This window comes from Diuraphis noxia, unplaced genomic scaffold (assembly GCF_037042655.1).
Source record: "Diuraphis noxia isolate RWA-SAM2 unplaced genomic scaffold, SU_Dnox_SAM2 contig0005, whole genome shotgun sequence".
Lineage (NCBI taxonomy): Eukaryota > Metazoa > Arthropoda > Insecta > Hemiptera > Aphididae > Diuraphis > Diuraphis noxia.
This window is the reverse complement of record NW_028301715.1, coordinates 48,386,920-48,405,826: the sequence shown is the minus strand read 5'-3', so window position 1 is coordinate 48,405,826 and position 18,907 is coordinate 48,386,920. Positions and strand designations below refer to the sequence as shown.

Sequence of the window (18,907 nt, the reverse complement as noted above, 5' to 3'; positions counted from 1 at the left end):
TCGTTTGGTGAAACGAATAAGTAATAACGATTGACGGCAATACGGCATTAAACTCCGGACGACGAGCGGCTACGATTGAAAAAAAGCTCAATATTCCTCAGACCGCTTACGTATAGTATGATATTTCGATATTGTAGACCGTACTATACGGCATTATTTAAAAATTAAAAGAGCCTGAAAATAATATTTTTATATACAGTTGTAGCCGACTGTAGGTAAGCTGCATTAAGCGCGTATGAAACGATAGACAAAATATTTTATCAATCATATTTCGATAATATCAACGTGTGACTATGGAGGTACAAATGTACAGCGTATTAATGGTATTTATGATCTCACTAAATTCGAATAACCGAAGTTTTTCTCCAGAGGTATGTAATAATAAAGTCATACTTAGTTGGAGAGGAAATCTTTAGAGGGGAGTATTTTTTTAATTTTTAATTTGCTTTTTATTATAAAATAATAAAGAATTAGAAGGGAGTAAGAACAGAATAATGTTATACAGGGTGTAACAGAAAGACCTGACCAAAAAAAAAAAAAAATTATGCCAATTCATCGTATGACAATTTTTTAAAATATTATATGATGAATAGGTAAATAATTTAAGAAATATACTCATTTCAGCAAATTCTCAAAAATCATATTTTTTAAAAAGTTATTGCGTTCCAAATTAATTTAACCAAAATAATATTGAATTTTAAAAAAATTCTAAAAAATAAACTACTTGATTCAGATAAATCTTTTTACCATCAAAATTGTTCTTATAATCAGATTCATAAATAGGCTATTTTGAATTTATCCAACATTTTTTTTATTTTCAGTACTAAAAAATAAAACATAAAAAAATGTATTATACATGTAGTGCTAGGTTCAATTAATGAAAAAAAAATATATATTAATATGAAAAAAGTTAGTCCAAATGTCAGTTCTAACAGCTAATAGAGTTATAAACAACATGTATGTTGATATTTTATGTACCAAAGTTTTTTTGTTATTATTTTTAGTTAAGCATCAACCTCAGGGTTATATTAGCTTGCATATCATTATAGTATCTATTATGTTCTATTAATTTTAAAGGTGGCTCGAACTGTTTGAAGTTCGACAATCAAACCGAATTTAAGGTGTCCGGTTCTAGTTTGAAAGTCGAACAGTAAAGTTTAAAAAAATAAAAACTAAAACGAATCGAACTCGAACAAAAAGTTTAAAATAGCTTTAACTCCGAAATAATTCCAATTCGTCAAACTTTGAAACCAAAAATGTTTTTGTTGTTTAATAATATAATTGTATTTTGCTTATTATTCATGATTAAGAACAGGTACCCATATTATTCTATATTGGTTTATAATATTTAATTCAAAGAGTTGAACGTTCATTCTAATTGCATTATTGACTATTTTGATTTTAATAATGTTACAAAAGTAAAATTAAAAACTAAAATCATAATATTATCTATCTACATTCTACACTGTGCCTACATGTGCATATAAAATTGAAAAACAAATGGAATAGAGAAACGTTTTTCTCAAACATCTCTCCCATATCTTATGTTTTATCAATGAATTATCATTCATATTATACAATATCTATCGTAGCTTTACGATTTTGAATCAATGCCGCATTCATATGTTTAATATTTATTGGTTTTGACGTACTATTAAATATTAAAACGTTCGGTTCGAGACCATATTTTTGGGTTGGACCTACCTCTAATTAATTTACATACTATATAAAGTATTTTCTATTGTAGTTTATCTAATCTTGCATATACCGTTTTTACGTAGGTTTTTTCCGCCTTAAGGCTGCGTATATAATACCAACAAGTTTAATCTTCTATTTGTTTAACCACTATAACTTTAAGTACACCTAGGTATACAAGTTTTGTCCATGCCAAGTACCTATTGCCTTTATATTTTGGTAAATTGTTCATTGTTTATAATTTATCTCAATAGATAAACGATTTTACGTAATAATATATAGTTTATATACATATTACATAATTAGTTAGAAATATTATTCGATTAAAGTAGGTAATAACTTACTCTTTGAAAATTTATATTTTACGTGGGTTCCGTATTCTTTAAATATTTAAACAGATTCTGATATTTGTTTAGACGTTTAGTGGAACATCCTGGGGAGTGGGGGCAATCGCCATCTCCATTGATCACCATATTTATTAGGCCACCGAGCGTGTATGTATGTTTATTTGGAAATTTACACATTTATCAATATAATACATATAGGAATATGCATATGTGATATACTGATATCTAAATAGTATCTAAATATGTTTTTTTTTATATGCATATTAATTAAGTCTTAGATTTATGTGGATTATAAACTACTTAAACTATTGTTACTGCACGAATACAATAATTATTTATTTAGGCACACTTGTACGTTTTACTAACTATGTAAAGGTCAGCGTTATACAAAACTCACTACCTATTTAAAAATCACGTATCGGTAAATAAAAACTAAAAAGCGAATTATGAGTCAGTGTTAACAATATAAACATTAAATAATATTATATGTCATAAAAATAATGTAATAATTATAGTATAAATTCGAATTTTGTGATTATCAAGCAAAATTTTTTTTTTTTTTTTTTTTTTTTTATAATTTTTTTATTTCAGGCTTCAACGATCAATTTATATAATTATAAAATATAATGTATTGAATATTGATGTGATTGAGTGATTCATATAAATACTGAAATGTAATGATATATTTTTACTGCTAAAAGTTATCTATACATTTAAAATTGTTTTCATATTTCGTTTGAAAAATTTTTAGTATTGTACACATCAAATTCTAATTTCAGTAAAAATAAATCTCATATAACATTTCTTGAAAAATAATAAGCTATACTTATCTAACAACTTCAAAACACTGAATGATTATAAAACCAACTGAAGTTGTTTTTTTGTTCTGGGTATGAAATATGACTATTGACTGTGTTTTTGTAATATGTACCAGCTATTGTAAATAATGTGTTCAGTAAATAAATAAAAATAAACAAGCAAAAAAAAAAATATATATATATAAACAGTATTTGTTTAACATTTATGTAGTATATTTTATACTAGGCTTTGGTATTATGTTATTTTTTGAGTGAGAAAATATTTTAAAATAATTGAGAATTCAATCATTATTTATTTTTAAAGATGATGATGTCAGTTTTTGTTTTTTCTCTCAGACTCACGCACCACATAAAGACAAAACGCATTCAAGTAAAATCTTAAATTGACAAATCTATGATTTGTGAGTGATTTAAAATGTTTGGATAAAATTAAGATTACCTATTAAAAAATGTATAGAGAATAATATTTTCGAGATTTTGACATATCAGTTTTATATTTCATTATTATATTTTGACTATTTGAAAATTAAAAATTAATTGTTTAAATTTTAATGGATATTAAATTGTTTTGAGACAATGAGATAAATGTACACGTAAAACCAACAAAAATATTATTTTTGTTATATGTGATTTTACTCTAAGTTTACTTTAAAATATAAAAAATAATTGTGTATGAGTACATATAAATATATGTGTGTGTTTTTATTTCATGTGTGAGCTAGAAAGAGTAAACAAAGTACATGTAGTTTAATACTTTGATATAAAATTTTTCATCAAAATAAGTTACGCATTGAGAAATAGCAATGAAGTTTCCAAACATAATATTTATAAATTTAAAAATAAATAATTTACCAATTATTGGATTAAAATGGAATAAGTATACAAAATAAAATACACATCACAACCATTGAATTATCGAACAGATGAAAATAATTAGTTGTACACCTACTGAATACAAATTTAAAATTTAATTACGAACTAACTAAAATGTATTTTGCTCAAAAAATTTTTGCGTTTAAACACTTTTTTCCATAGTTTTATTCACATTGTTATCAATAAATAACGTCGGTTAAGTACCTCATGAACTTGTATTTAGTATCGGCATCATAACAAATTATATTAATTAGCGTATTTTATTATAGTTATTGACTTATTTCATAAACAATATAATATTAAACATGTATCTAAATACTTAATGAATCGATAATAACGTGTAAACGAAATATAATATTGTCTATTAAACATGATTTAATTTAACCCAGCTCCTGGCATACGTTATTATGCTTACCTGTTACAGACTCTGGAGGGAGGGGGCTACAGTCCCAGCCCCCAGATATATGATTTCTCCATTTTTTTTATAATTCGATAGAGCTATTGACGAAAAATGCGTGTTAAACGTGCAACGATCTTTTCAAACAAAAATATAATGTTGTTCCGCATTCTTATACGTGAATTTCTTCACGGGTGAACAGCACCTGATAAATAACAAAAGTATAAAATAATAAGAAAAACACGAAATAAAATTGTTTTTATTTTGAAACGAACAAAAAATTAACCAGTATTGTTAAGGATAGCGTGTTGAAGATTCCGTCAGACTTAATGTTATTTAAAAAATGTCACGACCATGTATACGAGTGTATACATCTCCATTTATAATAACAACAAACTCAATTGTTTATGTTTCCATCATAAAAAAGACCATTGCGTTATATATACAAGTCTATGAGCAATACGCCTCACAAACCATGCCGAGTTTACGGTACGTAATGTTGTAGAACATTTTTAAGTGGTCACCAGTACTGCAGTGTTTGATTGTTTTTGACAATCCGTTTCTACACGTATTTAAACGATACAAATTCGTCCAAGACATCGTCCTACGATCTTGGTAAGTAATTGGCATTTATATATATTGTTTTTGAATACTATACGTGTACAATCTATGCATAGGTATATTATATACATTATATTTTTATAAAAGGGTACTGTCTATTGTCATATTGAATATAATTGACGTACAAATAACTATATACTCTATCTATAAATTTCTCATTTTAGACATGAAAACATGAGGGTTTAAATTTTTTGCATATTTTATAATATTATAATCATTTTGATGTATACGAATAATGTACCTAATTATATTTGTGAAAATTTTAAAAGGAATATTTTGTTTTTGCAGATTTTACAATGGTTAACATTGTTTTTTCGTTAGGAACGTTGCTCTTGTTTGGCATTTGTTTAACAAACGCACAAAATCCTAGTATTTTAGTGCAACCGGCTGGTTATTCGTCCAACATTTTATCTATAAATATCAATACTAAAAAATGTATGCATACCGTCAGCGATCGTTTCTTAAGTATCGCACTCGAACCGTCAACTATATTTTCAGCATTGAAAAATAATCTTGGGTTTGTGTTCATAATTGCACTGTAATAAAATATCTTATAAACATGCAATTATAATTAATGTATTATAGACCAGCTACCATTAACATGGCTAAAGGCTTAAATCCAGCGTACATTAGGATATCTGGTCCGGAATGCAATAACTTTAAGTTTCAAGGAGGCGAAGACATTTCGAAATTGTCAACAGCCAATCCCGTAAGACAAGGGAGAAATAACATAACGATTACTGGTTGGCATTGGTCACAATTAAACGAATTTATAGCCAAAACTGGATTGGATTTAATTGTCGGCTTAAACGTTATGAATAGAAAACACGGGTCATGGGATCTCAGTAACACCTTAGATCTAATATCATATTCGGATAAATATGGCTATAATATGGCGTTCCAAATTGGCAACGGTTGGTAGATATTTATATTAATGAGACAACAATTCAATGTGTACTTATCATCAAAAATATTCCTAATTATATTATTTAGATATTCAAACAATTGGACAGCGTATTGATGGCTTGTCACTTGGTAGGGATGCAAACAGATTACGTAAAGTACTTGAAGCATTCCCTAGGTACCTAAATTCGCCAATTACGGGTCCTGATATTAGATCGTGTGAAACTTTAGAAGAAGCTAAGTATTTGAAGAATTTTATCATAGAATCTGGTCCTTCACTTTCTGCATTATCATACCAAGTGTAAGTAATATATATATATTCTTTAATTTAATATACATAACTCATTTATTAAGTTATAATATTAAATTTTATGACTAAATTATCTCTAAACGTTTTTTAAGATTAAAGATTTCACACTTCATAAATATGCTGAATAGTGAATTAGGTACATAATAAATTATTAAATAGTAATTAGATTAAACTTAATAATTACCTACTATTTAGTGGTTTTATTTATAAATATTTCATTAGCACCAAAATATATGCTATAAATACCTTCGTTCTACATTTAAAATAACATTTTAATATTGTATTAAAATTTTTAAATTTTTTTATGAAATTCTTTTTATTGATAAAAGTAGCAAGGTGTATCGATCAGCTATCGCAGGAAAAAATGAACATAAATAAACGACCGGTTCTATTCATTAAATTTTAATTTCTAATAAATCTAATTCTAATTTTTAATATTCTTGATGAATGAATAAAAAAAAAAATCAACGAAATGTGTTTGATTCAAATCATAATATATAAAAATACACTTTAAAATAGCACGTAAGTTCTAACTTCTAAATAATCAAAGTAACCATAAAATTATAAATATGCGAAAAATAATAATAAGAAAAATCGTGTTAAAAGTATGAAATAAATTTTTATCTTTCTGGAGATACTCTAAGATTTACCAAAAACAATATGCAATTTCTAGAACTTTAAAACCCTGATAATAACTAAGAATTAGGTATTAGATTTAAATGCATTAAAATTCATAGGTGATAAAGTTATCTAAAAAATAACCAAAAGTCTTTTTAGCTAGAAAAATAGAATTAAGAATTATGCCCTTAAAAAGTTAAAAATGATCAAATATCTGTTACATGGATAAATTATGTACATAGTAGCATTTTTATAGAGCAATCCCTCCAAAAGAATTCTGTCTGCATTGAAATCTATATTTATGAAAGTATAATAAAATGTATAACATTATGTTGTTAATTTTGAATTTTTACTTAATCAAGTGTATTGGCTTATTTAATTTGCTTAATCATTTTTATATAACTCAATAATAATTTTATTAAGTTGTGAATTTCAAATTTCATTGTGCATACAGTTTGTTTAAAACATTTTAACAAAATAAAATTAATCAATTAATTCCTCAAGTATAATTTGATTAAAAATAATATTCATTAATTTACTTCGAGTAATTTATTATAATATACCTATTTAATCTATATGATCATTGAATATAGATTAAACATATTTAATATTTAATCTATATATTTTATTGATATTATCTATAGAATAATATATACCAGTCAACTTATACCTGGTATTATTTTTTTTACATAAGATTTATAAGTGATAAACCCTTTAATATTTAGGCTTGAAATTATACAGGTTATTCTTGATTTTTAGAAAATGGTTGTACAACATTTCAAGATTTTCGGTCTATTTTTTAATTATGTAAATATCAATCAATCTTTAGGTACGTCAACAAATCGCATTCTCGCTTATATTGCATTTATTTGTATAAATATATTTAATTAAATCTGTGTTAAATGTAAAAGAAAATACAAACTAGTCAATTAATTAATTAGGTAGCTTATTATTATTATTTTTTTTTTTACTATAGAATAAATCGTTTAGTTATTTGCTTACATATTATAATACATATTTATATATAAATTATAATTAATAGTTTAAAAGTAGGTTATCAACCAAATATATATTTTTCATAAAATTATTTGATGAGAATAAACTGCATAATATATAAATTATATTTATGATTACTATAACAGTTTATACTTTATAATGCATTAGAGCACAATAACTGTGCTGTTTTTTTAATTATTTTAACTCATATATAGGTTTACTTACACTAATTCAAATTTAAAAGTATTTTGATAATATAAAACAATACATTTAATTTTGTTAATTAATCCAATTTTTTTTACTAAATTTTTACTTATATTATAATAAATCTCTTTTTAGACCATTTTCAAGTGAGAAAAACGTTGAAAATCCCACCGAAATATTCAGTTACATACAAAATCAAATGGAAGCTCGGGTGTGGCAAAAAGATTTGACGAATAAATATTTAGGGAAAATAGCCGCAAAAAAACCCTTATGGATTGTAGAATCGGGAAACAAAGATAGAAGAGGAGATTTCAATGATGGATTAGTTTGGGCACAAAGATTATGTGCAGGTGCTCGAGTTGGAATAAATACTATTATGAGAAAACCATCGTTATCATCGCTAAGTGAACCAACTCCGGTAATTATAAAATTGAATTAAATACTTTTAATTTCAAATTAAGTTATCTAGGTTTTAATTGACATTATCAAGACTTGTAAACATTTAAATTACCTTAAAACAATTATAAAAATATACCTAGACAATTTAAAACAATCTATAGGTATTTATCATTAACAATTTATTATTGTATAATGTTTAGGTATATAACGCTTTACTGATTTAATTAATTTGTATACGTTTTAAAATTTAAAAATAAGTAATGTTCAAATGATTTAAAATAATTGTTAACTGTAACAACAGAGATATTCAAACGTTTTCATTCCACGGCCCCCGTGTGTCTTCACAAAACGTTGACGGCTCCCAAATTATAAATGATAAAAAATCAATATTTAAATATTTAAAATTTATATGTATATGATTTATAATAATTATATTTGTTTATCATATGATATAAAAAAAAAAACTATGAATATTTATTATTGATTATCAACTATACGACACGTTCCCTTCGACAATAAATTCCCGTGACGTCCCTGGGAGCCGTGACGCACAGTTTGAATGCCTCTGCAGGTATAGGTATACAAAATACATATTTTGAATTCTGGGTTTAATGTAATGAATATATTAATATGTATTCTTTGTGTTTGGAAACACTTTTTTTAGAAAAAAACTCTGACAATCGACTTCATTTCAGTACTTTTCAAAATATTCGGGGAAAAAAAATGTGTTGATATTTTAATACTATTATTAAAATACTTGTTTGGTAACCATTTTTACTAAAAATTAAACAATCTTTGATTTATATATCGATATATATATCTGAAGACTATAGAATACTGTACTTAGATTGAATCAACAATCAACATATCTACCTATCATTAATGTAAAAAATTCAATTGGTAAAGTCAACTGTTATTACTTTGTTAGTGTATTTTAGGTAGGATATAGAGTGATTCTATTCAACAATAATAGTTTTAAACCCAATATATTTGATTAGGTTAATATAATATTATTAAAAGAAAATTATAAATTGTTTTTTAATTTTTTTGTTATAAAAATTTCAAATGCATTTAATTTTTATCTTAGTTACTTATAATTAGCCTATAATTATATGTTTGAGAAGGATTTTAAAAAATGAATGAATAGTTCATGGTCATTCTTAAAATTCATAATCATAATTTTTAATTGTTTAATCAAAAAATGTACATCGATAATAATCAAATCATTATTTGTACAGGATTATTGGGTATCAGTTCTTCACAAAGCTTTGGTCGGATCTGAAGTTTTAGACACAAAAATTTCGTCTGGAAACAAAACGCGTTTAGAAACAGTTTCTCACTGTACAAAAATGTCACCATACGATCCTAATGAAGGAATATTAGCTCCTGAATATCGATATAATAGGGGTGCAGTTGTAGTTTTTGGTGTAAACATGGGATCAGAACCCATAAAAATATCATTAAAAACAGGACAAATGCAAAGTTTACCATTACACCAATATTTCTTGACTGCCAACAACAGGCAAACCAAAACAGCTTTGAAAGCTTCGTAAGTAGAATATAAAATACTTGAATATTTACCATTTAACTATAATAGCATTTATATTTTATTTAGGTCTACTATGCTTAATGGACAAAAATTGATTTTATCTCCTGATGGCGATCTTCCAATTATATCACCGAAAGTTCGAACATCCAACCAATTGATAACTATACCTAGTCAATGCGTATTCTTTCTAGTATTACCGGATATTAAATCAAAGGCGTGTATGGCGGTTCAGATTGAAGAATCTAAAGAGTCTTATAAAAATGGTGTCAAGATCTTAGATCTAGAGGAGTTTGACGAAACCGATTACAGTGCACCAATATTAGATCAAGAAGACGAAGTGGTATCAAATGAAAAACAAATGTATGTGGCATTCCGACCTAAATATATTAAAACCAATGATGAATCTATAGTTGATAGAGAAGTTAATAATATTCAAAGTTCTCAACAAAACAATGAGGACTCACCTAACATTGAAAGCTTGCATCAATCTGAACCACTGGTAAAATATGTCACATTTTCTAACAATAATTGGCTTTCGAAATTCCCAAAGACATTAAATAATCGAGAATATTCTGACGAGCCACCAACATTTCCTCCAACTGAAACTTCTACCGTGGAAACACAAACAGAGTTAGCAAGTCTACCACTTCCTAAAAGCAGAAGAGAAAAATATCACATTCTTGCCCAAGCAGTTGCTGGGAGGAGACACGCAGAAAAAAACATTCGATATGATTTATACTCTAATTTAGATTCTGCTATATCATCTCTTAAACCTTCTCAAAAATTAAAATTAATAAAAAGGTCAATTGATGACACAGATTATAATTCAAAAGAATTAGATGCAATTATTAAAGAATTTACAAACCAAGAAATTCTTCCATTAGATTCAATTTCAAAAACTGATCAGTCGTCTTCTGAAATAACTTTTAAACCTGATGATGATCGTTTTAAAACACGTGATCGTATTAAAAAAGAATATAAAATAATTAACACTGAAATTCCTGATGTGCAACAATCGGAACTTACTTCACAAACACTACCAACAACTATGATCACTTCAACTCCTTCAACGTCAATTTCAGTTGTAAATAAAATACATGCAAAACACGATAGTCATGTTCAAAAAATTAAAACTAGGGCGGAACAAGCTTTAGCCAAAGTAAATGAGAAAACTTCTCAAAAAATCAAAGGTAGAAAACAGCAAGATAAACTCAAAGAAGAAGTAAAAGATTCTACAGTACAACAATCAATAACTGAAAATTCAATGATGGCAAGTAAACAATCAATTATCACTAATACAGAATTGCCAAATATCGAAAACTTAAATAATTTGGCTGATAATATAAGGTATAATCGTCAAACAAATAGTACAACTACTAAAATAGCAAGACCTCGAATTAATCTGAAATCAAAAAAATATATCAACCTTTTAGACGTGGAAAATGCCAAGACTACTCCAATAAGCCATCTTCCAATAACCGAAATAACTAATTTTGAACCCAGCGTTACAGAAATTCCCACCAAAAAAACTACAAAGTTTAGGCGTTTTACATATTCACCAAAAACTTTAAATTTAACCAAACCTAAAGTTATTGATGTAGTAGAAATAAAAAAAGGAAAATCAGTAGTAAGAGAGAGTCGTGAAACAACAGTACTTCCAATAACAACATTTAAAAGCAAACCAGTTCTACATCCTTTAGGAAGAGTTAGAACTTCACCCAATGTCGATCTCGATCAAATTGTTACTAACGAAAAAGTCACTGAAAGATTAGTTGAAAACCTTAGGGATGGAAAAAAAATACTGCAGTCCGAACAAATTGTTAGCCCAATAGATAAGAATGAAGAAAGTAAACTTGAAAACAAATCGAGTTTATCAGCCGCAGTTAAAATTAAAGCATTAGAAGAAAAAATAAAAAATCGTAGAATGGAGATAGAACATAGACTTCATCAGAAAATTCACAAGGTCAAACGATCCTTAAAAAACAATATAGTTGAAGATGACATAATGGATATAAATGGTACATTTAATTCTGATAGATCCAATAAACTTGACATAAACAGCGAGCCAGTCACAAAAGGTGAAATTATTAGGTATCCCCGATCGGTGGCTGACTTTACGGTTAAGCTAAACGAAGTGAATACATACATAGACAAAAACAAGCATACTATTGATCCAAAAAACAAAGAAGTCCTAGAAGACAACGATAACTTCATGGATCGGAAAAATAAAAACGAAATGAATATTTTATCAGAAGACAGTGAGTTTGACAATTTAAACATTAAGTTTAAACGCAAATCTGTATTTGAGGATTTAGAGGAAGTAGACTATGGTAAGACAACTATTAATATGGTCAATAAACTGTTAAGCCACATGCAGACATTTTGGAAATATTTAAAGAAAACATTCCAATTTTAAACAAATGACAAATATAATTTAGTTTAACATGTTTAATTTGTATAAATATGTATCAATTATAATTATTTTTATACGTTTTAATTAATTAATTCAACTATTGAATAGGAGACTTAGATAATACGACGATGTTGTCGTATTTTTTTTATTTTTTTATCATAATACCTCTATTTATATATAATAACTAATTGTAAATTATTTATATTATCACTTAGGCACTATAATAATACTATCGCCTATAAGTATTTTAATATTAGTTTAAAGTTATGATTGAATTTGAACAATGTAGCCCGATGTTAATATTAATGATATTTATGTTAAATTAAATAATTGAAAATTAAGAATTTATTTGTTATAAAATATAAATAATACTTATGTTGTTTTAATCAACTTGTTAACAAAAGGTGCATTTATTAAACAGTGGCTTGTAAAATTCATATTATAAAATAATATTACAATTTATTTATGCTTATTGCTTGCATATTATTAATATTAAAATGTTAATTTTTTTTCTAATTTATAGTTAAACAATAGATAATGATAAAAATAAAAATAAAATAATAATGAAAGTTGGCCACTTCCAAACCGTTGGTTATGTGGAGGTGAGAATTCTTAATTCAGTATTAATACTATTCAATAATAATAGTAAATTTACAAAAGTATATAGTCGTGTAATAATAAACAATTAACAACAGTAATAAAATTATGAATTCAAAATAAGAAATAAGATATTAAATTATTATAATATATAATCAAACTAATAATATGTTTAAATATATTTTAGTGAATTTAGCCACATATAGGTTAAAAAAATACAGGTCAAAAATCGCCCAGGCCTCCGAAGACCATAAGACAACTCGAGGCCTCATGCATCCATGCAAAATAATATAATAAGCCACCTTAGATAATTGTAAAAAGTATGCACTCTAGATTTATTATCCTAAAATACAATTTAAATAATAAAGAGGAGTGATTTGCACGATTTTGCCCTGAGCCCCAAAATACCTCTCAACCTCTGAACGGGTTCTGCGTGGAACATAATACACTGATTTGTAATAATACAAATATATAATGACAATATAATGTTTGATGTAGTTTAAATAAACTGTTCCTAATCTCAATAATATTATAAATAATGGTGAGAAATTTTTTTAATACATGTAGATAGGAAAATAAAAGTTATGAGGTTTAATTTTAAGTTAATTTTTAAACTTTAAGTTTTCGTGAAAAAACGAACATTTGCAATTACAATTTAATTTGGTCCCAATTGCACAAATGAGTACGTTAATCAGTTTGTCTGTCCATAAAAGTAATGTCGAGGTTTTAAAAAGAGTATTAGACGTCTAATAGAACTTAAAAAATAAAAGATGCTATACTATGCTTCCTTGCCTATCCCTGGAAATCCTCCAAAACGGCTAAAGCGCAAGTGGTGTGGAAAACCTATTGACAAACTAATTCAATCTTAATATATATGTTTTTAGATTCTGAACGAAGTGATGAATGTATTGATTTTACAATGATGTGTGTTTTTTTTTTGTGTCTGTGTACAGCATAACTAGTCGAAATAATGCTTCGATTTCAAAACTTTGAGGGTGGTTTCCGATGTAAAATTGAAGATCCTTGGTGCATTATAGAGGTCAAAAGTTAACATTTTCCAACAGTTTTCAAAAAAATCGATATTTTAATATGGTTGTAATTCAAAAACTAATCACTGTAAATACTTGAAATTTTCACCAAATGTTAATATTAGTGATATCTATATACAGTTTAATTTTCAAAAATTCGACTTTTTTTGAGTTATTTAAAGACCACTGAAATTCGATATTACAGCAACACGCTCTGTTATTGATTTTACAATAACGTGCAAGTGTTTTGTGTCCGTTATCACCTTTTGGGGCAGTATAGCCAGTAAGAATGCTTTGATTTTATGCTTAAGTATCTTTTTCTGGTAGGAAAGTAAAAGAGTCAATTGTGAAAAAAAAATGTAGAAAAACGCACTTTTACGTAACACCATCACGAACAAAATTTATTTTCTTTTATGGTGTAACTTAAAAACTAATAATGATGGATGCAAGTTTTCGACAATTTTTTTTAAAATTGTCTATAAATATTAAAATTTCAAAATATTTTTTCTATTTTTAAGTTATTTAAAGTGTTTCTTAACTTTCAATTTTTTAATTTTTTTTTCTATGAATACAATTTTTTAATCGAGTCTTAAATCTTGAAAACTAAAAAAGTTTATTTATACGTTTTTTTTAAGCAGTTAAAAATATCAAAGATTTTTACTTTACTCGTGTTTTTTTTTAAACATTTATATTAAAATTTTGAAAAATACTATAAAAATCTCACAAAATATTATTTGTTACTACCTGCAGCATGAAACTTTAAAAATATTATATTTTATACACCCAATGAATTAAAATTAATTTTTTAGGGAAAAATTAATTTAATTGACTATATTAATATTCACTAATATATAATAGTAAATTAAATTACTGTAATGTTTCACAAGTAATTGTCACATTGGTAGTTAAAAACTATTAAAAATACATAGTCCCATTTTGTTTTAATAACCATTTAAAGCTATTAAATTTTAACAAAATTTGTTTAATTGAAAATTTACAAATTCTTTAGTTGTTAAAAATTTATGAAACGTTCAACTTTTATAGCTAAGGAATGAAAATTTAAAACAATGTTCCATGTAAATAGATAATTCTTCGGCAAAAAAATCTAAAAGTTACACAAACATCACAGTTCTTTTTATTGTTATTTTAAGTTCAAATTTAGATGAAATTACAAATTAAAGAACTAAGAATAACAATTTCAGTTATATTGTTGTAATTTAAAAATATTATTCGTGGGTACTTAAAATTTCTAGAGTAGGTATACTTTAAATTGTAATTTTAATAGTTAATGTCGTTAATGACTTATATTAATAGTCCTCGCGGAACACCCTGTATTATTGCGATCGTAGTTCATACATATATTCAAAGTATATTTCAATTATAATATATCACTCGTATACATATACTATAATATTATCAGTTTTTGTGTCATTATGTATAATATTGATGAAGAAATCAGTGGTTTAGCGGAAACTCCTAACTCGACACCATAATCAGATTCCCAGTGTAACGTAATAGGCCCGAACACCACATTGGCTAAGGCTGTGAAAGTTACGTCGTGGAAAAAAAACCAAGCGTTTTATCCGGCGCTTATTTTGTTTCGCCGGACCCACGATTAAGCGTTCTGGTTCCGAAGACCTAAGCGTTCAAGCTGCAGCAGAACCCGTGGTTAGCGAAATAGATACCGCGGTTCCTGCAGTGTGGATGACGGCCACCAACCGATGTCAATGGCAATTCAACTCGTTGTAGGCCCGGCTGCCCCAGAGACACTGATGGATTCTAAATTGGACAGTATACACGTGAGTATTTTTTATTGTTTTTATTTATCTAAATCGAATTCATGCGGAATGTACACACATTTTACGCGGAAGCGATCATCACAAACCAAAAACAGCATAATATATTGTATAGTTATCTTTATTACAGTCTGAAAAGCGCTACATTCACACCACCACCGCCACCACCCTGCAACAAGCGGCCGAACTGTTGGAATGCGACCAGCAAACGATCAGCAGGGCAACCAACGCAGACGCCACCGCCCACATTACATTGCAGGCAGAATTGGTGGAGCAGATGACGCCATCGCAATTACAGTCAGACCCAGCGCTGTGGGCCGCTTACAAACGGGGTTGGGAAGACCGGATGTCCTACAAAACAGCAATAAGTGGCGACCCGACGACGTTCGTGCGGAATAACTACAGGTCCCGTATCCCCAGATTCGTGAAACGGATGGCCGAAACACCGCGGACATCGCCGATACGGCCATCAGCGCGCGCATCGGAGCGACCGCCATCCCATCCATCGATGGGATGGCCAATTCCAGTGACGGCCGTCAATCCGCTGGTCAACACGGCCACCGCCCCAACTCCGGCTGCACCGGTCTTCAAGAACTACCGCCAACGCCGGAATCCTTAAGCGGATGCTGGAATACAGAGAAAAAGTTAGGTTACAAAATTTACAACAACACCGCTTGCGAGAGAAACGGGCACCACCCACATCCGAAACAACTACCTCCTCAGCCAACACCAGATCTACATCAGCAGGAGGCGACGAGCCCAACCCTCCCAGATTCCGTGGTACCGCGGAGGTAATATTACATCCTCGGACCTCGAGCAACCGGAATCGCGGGACAACCGACAACCGACCACCACCCCCTCGCCGTACCTGTCGATATTGAGATATCACCGGAAGAGGATTATGGAGTGATGATTTTTTATACTGTATGCATATGTTTTTGGTTATAAATTTCTCATCCCGTGAAACACAGTAAGCTTTTTGACCAACCGTCTATTATCAAACTGTGTACAGTGTTCCACGAAATAAGAAATAAGAAATTTATAACCAAAACCTATGCATCTATAATCCGGTGTTATAATATGCAACTTTTTGATCAAATCGTTTATAGATACAGTTTTCTATGTTACGCGTGGGTCAGTAATAGGGGGAAAAATACGTTTATTACGTTTATATACTTGGGTATTGCCCCCTTTTTAATGTTTAGCGATATTTGGTATTTATTAAAGGTGCCAATTTCATTTTTGAACAAATGCTCGAAATTGTTTAATATGTTCTCTATATTTTCGTCTACATTTACAGTGTTATAAATGGGAGAATAGTTTATTATTTTTAAATCATTTCTACCAATTAATGGTGGTCCTCCGTTTTTTATAACGTAAATACACATTTTAAAAGACTTTTTCAAATATTTAGTATTTACTATTATTTTTCCTATTGGGCTTATGTCATTTCCGACGTAATCTCGTAGTGAAATATCGTTTGGCAATAAAGTTAAATTATTAAAACTTGTATCATATAATTGTTTTGACATTACACTATGTACAGCCCCCGTATCTATTTCAAATTTTTATATCTTTGTTTTCAATTAATAAATTGATAATGTACGGTCATACTTTATTTTGAAAGTTATTTTCAATCATATTGAAAAAAGTGTCAGATAAATCGTACGCGATTGTGTCATCATGAATATTTTCATTCGAGCTTTTACCTGCATTTTCGGATAAGAATTTATTGTGTGAGCGGTTACCGTATTTTGGTTTATTATTCTTATATTCACACATATAGGTGCCAAATGACCTTTGATATTGCAAATATTACAACTGTATAGTCCTTGTATCGGCATTCTTTTTGTGTGTGGTTTGATCGACCGCATGTTCCACATTTTGATTTTTCCGTGATTGACTGCTTGGCTGATTTTACTTGCTGACTTTGTTTTTGATATTTGAAGTCAGCTTCTTCCTTTATCCATCCGGCTTTATTGTTGATTGTAGATTCTTTTGCAGCAGAAATTTCCATAAGGTGCGAATTATACGTGATGCTTATTTTTGAAGCATCTTCCTCCAGCAATCGATCTTGAATTGGTCCCGCGTTCATACCCGCATAAATATTTTAGCATGATTAATGTTTTGGTAAGTTCAGAAAAATGAGTTCTGGAATGAAAGGGACTGGTAATAAATAATAATTTATTAGTACCTAATGAATAACAAATGGGTACCTAGCAACCAAATATTATATACCAACCTAAGTTAATTTACTTTTGTTTGTAATTTTAAAATAAATAGTTGGTGCACTGTGCAGAAGGAGGATTTGAGAAAAAAATAATACAAAAATGAGCTAAAAATTTATTCCGGTACCGGGAATCGAACCCGAGCCTCCTGGGTGAAAGCCAGGTATCCTAGCCACTAGACCATACCGGATAGATATTTAAGGTGTAAGTATTTTAAATATATAAGTGTTTAGTATGATTATTTTAACATTGAACAGTCATTTAAGTAGTATATATTTGACATTAATGACATTTGTATGTTCTGAGCACCTTTTTTACAGGAAGATTTCTTCAATTCAAGCGGGCATTTCTACATACGTTTATCGTGTAACACAAATTCTCAAAAAGATATAATAGTAGGTATAATACTAATATAATAATAGTAATAGTAGTGGGTAGCTTCTGTGATAATAAGAATACAGTAGCATGCCACTTCGATAGTCGTGCGTCTATATATATATAAATATAAATATATCACTACTCATATGAATAATTATTATAATGTTAATTTAATACAAGGCTCTTAACATATTTTTACAATAGCAGTTGAAAAATAAAATAAATACATATAGGTAGTCACAATTTTTTTTTACAAGCATTCAAAGTTTGTATTTTGACAACATACGTAAAAATCACGAAAGTTCGCAAATTATTTTAAGCTTTATTCAGATCTATCCATAAATCTATCCATAGACATTTTTCTTTTTAAATCTAAGATTTGAAAATTTTTAATAATCTATAATATTATATCCTAGACAGATAAACCGTCTCCGCTCAGAATCGTTTTTCGTATACAATGATATAATATCATTGGATTTAAATTTAATTCCCTCCATTACAGTACCTAATCCACTTGTAATCTATTCTGTACAGCAGAGCGACATTCACGATGATTTCCCGCTTTTTTTTTATGTTTTAATAAGATGCCTTTAATTTACTTTATACCTAAAATATATTTTGAAATTATTGGAAAATCTATTGAATATTTAATTTTATTCTTATCGCATCATATTTATTTATCAGCAAATTCTAAGAAAATTAATAATTGTACATTTTACTTAACTATTTTTATATTG

The 18,907-nt window shown here is 28.1% G+C and overlaps 2 protein-coding genes and 1 non-coding gene across 3 annotated transcripts; 1 reads left to right on the top strand and 2 right to left on the bottom strand.

Annotated features, from left to right (window-relative positions):
• Window positions 1-4,565: 4,565 nt before the first annotated feature.
• Window positions 4,566-12,487, top strand: LOC107165408 (uncharacterized). The gene is made up of 7 exons (XM_015513622.2): window positions 4,566-4,745; window positions 5,040-5,268; window positions 5,337-5,665; window positions 5,745-5,955; window positions 7,918-8,200; window positions 9,420-9,730; window positions 9,797-12,487. The coding sequence occupies exons 2-7, from the start codon at window positions 5,048-5,050 to the stop codon at window positions 12,144-12,146; spliced, it is 3,705 nt and encodes a 1,234-aa protein (XP_015369108.2). The 5' UTR covers window positions 4,566-4,745; window positions 5,040-5,047; the 3' UTR covers window positions 12,147-12,487.
• A 3,182-nt stretch (window positions 12,488-15,669) lies between these two features.
• On the bottom strand, window positions 15,670-17,713 carry LOC149055441 (uncharacterized). Its single transcript, XM_089229083.1, has 2 exons — window positions 17,363-17,713; window positions 15,670-16,190 (listed from the first exon to the last, which is right to left on the bottom strand). The coding sequence occupies exons 1-2, from the start codon at window positions 17,657-17,659 to the stop codon at window positions 16,152-16,154; spliced, it is 336 nt and encodes a 111-aa protein (XP_089085209.1). The 5' UTR covers window positions 17,660-17,713; the 3' UTR covers window positions 15,670-16,151.
• Window positions 17,714-17,910: 197 nt separating this feature from the next.
• Window positions 17,911-17,982, bottom strand: TRNAE-UUC (transfer RNA glutamic acid (anticodon UUC)). The gene has a single exon. It is a non-coding gene; the product is annotated as a tRNA-Glu (tRNA).
• Window positions 17,983-18,907: the final 925 nt, after the last annotated feature.